Here is an 8,121-nt window from a genome sequence, read left to right as displayed (position 1 = left end):
CTTTGGGATGCCTGTCCTGAAACTTAGATAGACATGAAGGTCAGATCAGACATTTGTTTCAGCCCTTAATCACAGTCTTCACAGGGCCTGCATTATGAAAGTCAATGAGAGCAGCAGCACCTATGAGAATGACCCTCAACAAGAAGAGTTCCCATGATACCCCCTCCTTCTTTTATGGCAGCGTGCTCTGTTGGTGTGTCACCATGTTTACCAGGGAGCCATTTGATCAGCAACACCCCCCACAGATAGATAAAATGAAGCATGAAGGCCAAATCCTGCCCAGCATTGATCTGAACAAACAATCCTCCCCTGTGCTGTCCTGATGTCACCACAGTGTCAGCACACTGTAGCAAAAGCAACAGTGTGTGACAGCTACAGTCACACAGTATGAGCGTTGTAACATCACCATGTGCACGGTCCATTTTTATAACGCACTGGAGCTGTGACGTTTCTTTTACATTTGATGAATTTAACAGAATTTGTATGAAGAAAGTAAAGTGAAAATCTTTTGTATCAGCAGTCACATTAATTAGGTAATCGTGCTGCTGTTGAGCACTGTTAAACACTGTTCATAATCGTAGGCAAATGTTGAGTAATCCTCCCTCTATTGTGCTTTTTGTCGAACAATTATGTTCTATTTAAAGACTAAATGTTACTATTTTCTGACTAATTGTATTAGGGTTATCTCATGTGCAAATCATCATCAATTTCACACCGATCTATAAATGTTAATCATCTAATCTTGCTTTATCTTTGCATCTTTCTCAGTTCTACTTGGAAGTTCCCCTGGCACTTACCCTGTCTTTGTTTTTTCCCCTTCATCTCCCTGTAATCTCCCCCTCTTTTTTGCCCATTCCCCCCTCTACCACCCTCCCTCTCTGTCTCCCTCCCTCTTTTTCTCTCCCAGGCGAATGATGCACGCTTTAAGCCGTGTGTGCGTGTAGTGTGAGCGAGAGCCATCGGTGTGAGCGCGTGTGCTCGTGTGTGTGTGTCTGGAGAGAGAGAGCGATAGAGAGAGAGAGAGAGACACACAGACTGAGCCCCTAACACGGAGCATGCCTCTGCGTTCGGCAGCCGGCAAACATGAGCCACCCAGCCCTCCACGGCAGGACCAGCAGCAGCAGCGCACACACACACACTCACACACACTCACACACTCTTACACACACGCAGCAAACGGCAGCCAGGGGGGCAGCACTGACAGCGGCAGCTCCCAGGAAGAGGACAGCGGCGTTCCCATTCCCGTTGGTGTTCCGGCTTTCCGTCCCGGTGCGGAGTGGAGCTGTAGTGCAAGAGCACCCATGGAGGAGCCTACAGGCAACACCGTGGTCATCCGCATTGGAATCCCAGACCTCCAACAGACGGTAAGAGCTTGTGCTGTAGCTGCTGCTGGAGAGGGGATAAAAGAGAGGGAAGCTGCCTCTCCCCCTTCATATCTGACTGTGTGCTTTCTACCTCTCTTATCAGCTTCACCGATTTCTCTGCATTTCTTTCAATGTCTTCAGAAAACTGCCTTTTCCCCTTTCTTTATCCCGTTCCTCTCTTTCTTTTTTTTTGGGTATGCACACTCAGTGGCTCTATTTACTTGCTGGCTTCTGGGGTTCCGCTAACCCCCCGCCCATCCCACCGATGTCTCGCTAATAAATCTACCTCTTCATTAACTGGGCTTCAGCTGACTTTGACAACTGGCCACTTAGGGTGAGAGTGGGAGAGGGAGGCAGAGAGGGGAGGGGGGGGGGAGAGAAAAGGCATCAGGGATAAATAAGGCTATAAGAGGCTTTTTAAATCCAGAGGAAGACACAAAGTAGGGAATTGAGATAGTTCTACCTGAACCGTGAAACTTTACCTCCACCTCTGTCTCCCTCTGTCTGTTGTCGCTTTGTGCCCAGATGGAAGAAGAGATCCAATCCTGCATTCCTCTTAATGAAATCCTTTCCCTGGAGTTTCCATGAAGATGTAGCCTGTGTCCAAGCCCCTGAAAAAAAGCAGACCATTAAACTGTGATATTGATCCTTAAACCACTTTTCAACATACACCCTGCACTGTCACCCCCTTCACAAAATCACTGCTATCACACTGAATGGGTGTTTGCTGCAGAAGGTGGCATATAACCGGGCAGATCCTAGATAAGTGGATTTAATCCATTTTTCATGCTCTATGATTTGAATTCACATGGAGTCAGTAACATCAATCGTGTTGTGTTTGAGTCATTGTTAATGCAGAACTTCACAGCCTTTCTTAATGAATTCCTTTAGTTATGCTTCTTTAGATGTTGTAAAGTAAGGCCTTTATTCTTTATTGTAAAGTACGGGCAGTCATTCCATTAAAGTGTCCTTTACACGTCACAGATCAAAATGATTTTGAACTGAAAGGAATTGCCTGAAACTGCAAATATACGCAGAGAAGAAGAAAGATTTTACCTTTGGTTGGCTGCAGGATGAAATGAAGTGCTATCAATTGAACGGATCTCCCATTTATCACCACACTTTCTCTCCCCGTGAGAGACATACTCAAGATCTCACTCTTAGAGAGATACAGCATGACATCTCCTATGTTTATTACCTCTCTATCAACATTTCTGTACTCCTCCCTCCACTTTTGCTCTCACATTTCCACTGTAGACATCCTCTGCTCACTGCACATGTGTGCTCAGGTAGGTCGTTGGCTTTCTGTAGGTTGCTTTACCTTTTGATACTTTGTCAAGGCATTGATGGCAGAGGAAGGAGGCTGTTTGTTATTGTTGATTGCCTCATTGTTGTTGGCTACTTGGCTGAAATGACCCATTGTATTTTAGCAAAGCTCCAGCACTGCATGCTCGGAATAAAGACAGGAAATGAAGGAGAACAGTTGAAAAGAAAGCTGAGTATTCCCCTAAGGTGCTGCAGAATCGCCTTTTGTGAACTGAGCTCAGACACTCACACACACTCAAGCATGCATATCTTATAGACACCCAAAAAGATGAAGTGTGTGCATGCACAGAGGTTCACATAAACACACTCTGACTTGTGTGCACTCTCACTCACAAATATGCACACATGCCCACAAATCCTAATCCCATTGCCAAGGGACTTCCCTTAATGTGCTTATGTAGTTTAAAGATGCTCAGCAGATCATTAGTTTTATTTTCAAGGAGTCACATTTAGTCCAGTGTACCAACAAACAGGCGAGAACACAAACAGTGTGACATAATGATAGACGGAAAGACAAACAGAGAGAAATCTGAAAATCTGACAGACAAACACAGAGGCAGATGACAGATGGCCAGACTCTGACAGTTTGAATCTTTTATGGAGCAGTCAAAAGTGACTTGTGTGTACTCTGAGTGAGCAGGAGATTACACTAGAATAGTCTGCCTGAAGAAGGATTACACACCTCCTGCCGCGTTTCAAGCCCGGATCAGGAGAATGAAGCACCATGCAAAGATCACACCAGGCAACACTCTTACTTTTCAGCAGGAGAGAAGGGACGAGGCAAGGCCTCTCACGGAAGGACGGAAACGTCAACTCTGGGAAAGCCTAATCCTCACACCTCTCTTTCAGCTGGCCTGCTGTGCTAATGCCAGCTAATAGTTAGCTAACTTAACGGATAACTCAAAGATGCAACCCAGTCTGTGTTGAAGTCTTCGAACTGTAGGAGAAGTGGTGAGGCGCTGAAGAGGAATGAACAGTGTTGGATACAATATCAAGTATTGCTAAAAGCTGGACTTGGCTCATGAAAGGTTTTGACTATTGAAGTCAAGCTCTTTATTCACTGTGAGATATTTGATGGGGAGGAAGAGCTAGACTTAAACTTTATTTACAAAATAAAAAAAGAAAAGAGACCAAGTAATGAGAACAGCAAAAGACTCAAATAAAGCAAAGACAAAAGCATTGGATTCAGCACGCCTTATCTGCTCAGGCAGGTCACTCCAAAGTCTGGAGGCTCTAACAGGAAATGCACAGTAACCTGAGGTTTTTAGCCGTGACTTAAGAAAGGATAACAGAGCTTTGGCGGAGGATGTGAGGCAGCACTTTTGGTCATAAGGGGAAAGCAGCTTGGAGTTGCAAAACCAGACAGGCCCCGAAAAGAATTAGAAATGTTTCACTCGATGTAAAGATTAAGAAAAGACATAATATGACCACATGTTTTGCACCCATTGAAAAGCTGGGTTGTAGCATTGGAGTCAATGGAGAGACTTGTGGAAATATCTGTGTAAACAGTGATGTGATAGTCATGAGTGAACAACCTCCTCAAGATCAGTGAATGACCGACATTATTTGATTTTGGAGACATTCCTTGTTTTTGGCTGACCGCCGGGGTCAGCCCTACACACTGGTATGTCTGTGACTGACTGACAGACTGACTGAGTAACTGACTGACTGATTGACTGTCCGACTGACTTAGTGAGTGACGGTACTTTCAGAGCCTTAGAGAGAGAGAGAGAGAGAGTTGCGACATCGCAATGGTGGACCATGGAGCATGTTGGACCTCCACTGACGCGACTCTCTGTCTATACTTTGTTCGGGGAGTAGGCGGGGCTGCTCGTCCACTGCTCGTCTGCTGTCCTCACCTACGTCTGCAGCGTGCACCTGATTTCAAACATGTTGTCATCGGCCTCATAAGGACAGTCCTTGAAACACATTGCCGCACATTGACCTGATGCAGTCAGCCACATACTAAGTTTTGTCTTGTTTTTTGAACAGAACTGGACCTTTTTAACATGAAGGTCTAGTTTAGGGCCAGAGTCAGGTATCACATCAAGACACCTGACAAAGGTTCTGATATAGACTAAGTCAAGTCCATTATTACATGAAAGTGTGTAACTATAAGTACTGTGTCTCGGCAGTAGGACAGTAAGGTTACATTAGCTGGCAGTCCCCCCTTTTTCTGTCAGACTGTCAGGGACATTATTTGCAAAGATTTTTTTTCAGATCATGGGTATCATTTGTCATTCATCAAATCCAACTCTACCAAAACTCCATTTCTATGATTGGAGCAAATAGAGACAGCTTCCCAATACAGATAATGGATGTCATTCATCTTCCAACAGAGGACAGGGACACACTGACATAAATAGTCTCTCCCACTGCTCTTTACCTGCATCCATTCTTATTCTCCATCTGCTTCCCTTGTTGTCTCTTTTAGTGCATTCTCTCTTATTTTATTCACAGAGGCTGAAAAGAAAAACATCCCCTGTTTTTCCCCATGTGTCCCTGTCAAGTCAGGACACTCTACCATAGACCAATTAGTGAGGGGGCTGTGCACAGTATGTTTACTGTTTAGAGAACCATTTGCTTGTCTGGTTGTCAAAGTGCCGGATCTCAGCTCCATCATCGTGAGCGTCCATTTTTGAATGTCTCTTATTGAGGAGGTGTTTTCCTGTGCACACATCTCACATGCCTGGTTTTGGCAAGTTCTACATGCTTGCATTTAACACCCCTTAACTATGTGCTGAACTTTCTAAACCTCACGTTGGCACATCCTGCACCTACGCTGGTTGGTGTTGCTTCTGTTGACCTGATGTTGGATCTCTACTCTTGATGTTGGATCTCTGCTCTTGTGCTGCTATGACTTGTGTCCCGGTGCCGTCCTTTAGTCTGATCCTATTTACCCATTCGTAGGGTTTTTGGTTATCTGCCATCTCTACTGTCTGCTTATCTTTCCATGTCGGGGATCGGCTCTACACGACCTTCTTGGCCATCTTTCCTCATTTTTGAAAGTTAGAGAAAGCAGTTTATTTTCAGGAGCCATTTTACACTATCCTCCTAGATGCCTCATGTTTCTTTCACACTGGCCTTGACTTTCACTAAGCCCTTTCCTCTATAGCATGCAGTCTGTGCGTGCTGGAATTCAGATCAAATTGAATGTATAATGATAAGTCTCTGTACTATGTTTAAATGACCTTTATGTAATTTAATATCCAGCTAGTCTTACTAAGAGCGAGAGTGTGAAAGAGCCTGCAGGCCAGAGAAGATAAACTTAGCTTAATTTAGGACTCATTTTGCTAGAGAGTTTAAATTTGCAGACTTTTCCCTTCGACCACACAAGTAGGCATTGTGAAGTAACCAAGCCATAGAGTGTGGTGAAGGAAGGCACTTGTGATTCAAGCTAGTTGGTGACAAATTTTCATCCCCAGCTGATATTATCAGCTTCCGGATCCTCTGTTGGCCAACTCGCCAAGTGCACATCTCATCACAGGTAGGGCTTATGTGATGGCCTTGGGCCTTGCTCTCACACTGAGTTGACAGAGTTCATGTCTTACTTACCAGTAGAGGTACTGATATGGCTTGTGGAATTTCAGGTTCTTGTAGCCATCCTGTTGGAAAAAAGTAATTATGTCATATAGACACTGTGGATCTTAAAGTAATAAGATTTCCATGTAAACAAAAGTCTGTTAAGTCACTATCTAACGCTGAATGAGGTAACACAATGCTGATTGAGCTTATGGCCCACTGATGAAAGCCTTTCCATTTGCAGAATTACGGACCGGCTGTCTGTGGCGACATTCGCAGGAAAAGCGGCGCCCAGTTAGTGACGCGTTTTCCATCACCCAGCAGTGGTTGGTCTGCCAGAGAGGGTAGGCGGAGCTAAGCGGCTGCTTTTCCGGTCTCTGCAAGTGTTGCGAGTAAACAGTAATCTACTATGGCTGAACAAACAAAGAAAAGATCGATGACTACAGATACAACTTGAAAAATAAGTGAAAATCCAAAGAAAAAGAAACAAATTGGACGCTCAGATGAAGCAAACAGTCTAAAAAGGAGGAAGCCAGCGAAGAAAATCAAGAGTTACTATTGTTACAACTGTGGACGTCTCACATGCGACACTGTCTGTATATCTGGGAAGCGTGCTAAAACTGAGATCTTCGAGATGATATCTTTAAATAGAATTGTCAGCACTGTAAATTGGTGGTCCAAGGAAGAAATGAAAGTATTGCTTTGGCTTTTTATTGCATAGCTTTATCAATATTCGTTTAAGCAGATTCATTTATAAAGTTGTCGTCCACTGTGGAAAGCCCTAGATATTAGGCACAGTCCAATGCTGTTAGTTACATTAAGAAAGTTTTAAATCGACTCTCTTCAATTTTTCATGTCCCTGTTAGTGAATATATGCAGCTGTGATGGTGAGTGGTTCCTGCTCTGGGATAGTGGTCCGCTTTCTCATCTGTAATCAACTGAACATCGGTGGTATGTGATAATTATTTCTCCCATATGCTCTTCCAGTAGTTTCAGCTCCTGGTGGGTCTACTCTTGCTATATTTCTGCACTGCAGCTGGTATTGATAGTTTCTCTAGAAACAGTCATTTATCGCTTCGGCCTGTGCTTCTCCCGTTTCATTCCTTAGCCTGGCTGCCAGCATTGTGAACCTTTGCTTAGCAGTCTCAAGGGCCTCAGTTATGGACATCCCATACATCCCATAGTCCATTTCTTCAGTAGCAAGGACTTGTTTTTTGTTTGAGTATAGTGGTAGTGGTCATTTGTTACATCTCCTCAGTACAGTAGTATTGTTTCCCAGCTCTCATTTTTAACATCTTTTTATAACTCTTTATATCAGACCTGTTTTCTAAAATCTGATTTGGACCTTTGTGCTTCTTTATGTCTGTCCGTGGACCTTGTGTATTTGTGTCTGTCTATCTGTCTGTTACCAAGAGCTGGGACTAAACTACTCTCTTTAATGGTTTAGTTATTCGGTCAATTAAGTTTTAGAAAACAGTAAAACATGGTGATGAGTGTTTGCCCAAGCCCAAGCCCAAGCTCACGTCCTCAAATGGCTTGTTTTGTCTCCAACCCAAAGATGTTCAGTGTGCTGTCTCAGAGGAGTGTATCCAGCCAGCCATTAATTTTATGTATGCACGCTGTAGTGTGGTGTTTCCCTTCATTTCATGTCCCTTTATATCTAACCTAAATTATTTTCTCTCCATCTCTTTCTTTCCGTCCCCTTCTCTCTGCCTTTTCTCTCTTTTGCCTCCCTGTCCTTCGGCTGTAATCCACACTTCATGTCTTTCTCTCGGCATCTGACTCAAGTCTTGCACGCGACAGTGGTTTGACAGTTCCTCCGAATCCACTCACATTCGCACACGCAGAGCGACATATGCAACGTTGTATCAGTGATTTGGGGGCATCTGGAAAGTCTCACACATCCCCA

At 44.1% G+C, this 8,121-nt stretch overlaps 1 protein-coding gene across 1 annotated transcript in view; it reads left to right on the top strand.

The window, feature by feature from the left end:
* The first annotated feature begins 1,285 nt into the window (after nucleotides 1-1,285).
* The window catches only part of shank3a (SH3 and multiple ankyrin repeat domains 3a), a 143,777-nt gene continuing 136,941 nt past the window's right edge, over nucleotides 1,286-8,121 (top strand). The window contains exon 1 of the mRNA XM_069685922.1: nucleotides 1,286-1,364. Coding sequence (XP_069542023.1) covers nucleotides 1,302-1,364 — 63 coding nt within the window. The 5' untranslated portion in view covers nucleotides 1,286-1,301. The remainder of the gene's footprint in view (nucleotides 1,365-8,121) is intronic.

This window comes from Semicossyphus pulcher, unplaced genomic scaffold (genome assembly GCF_022749685.1).
Source record: "Semicossyphus pulcher isolate SPU_LCO1_2020_fin unplaced genomic scaffold, fSemPul1.0.p SCAF_8, whole genome shotgun sequence".
NCBI lineage: Eukaryota > Metazoa > Chordata > Actinopteri > Labriformes > Labridae > Semicossyphus > Semicossyphus pulcher.
This window is presented reverse-complemented; position numbering and strand designations above follow the sequence as displayed.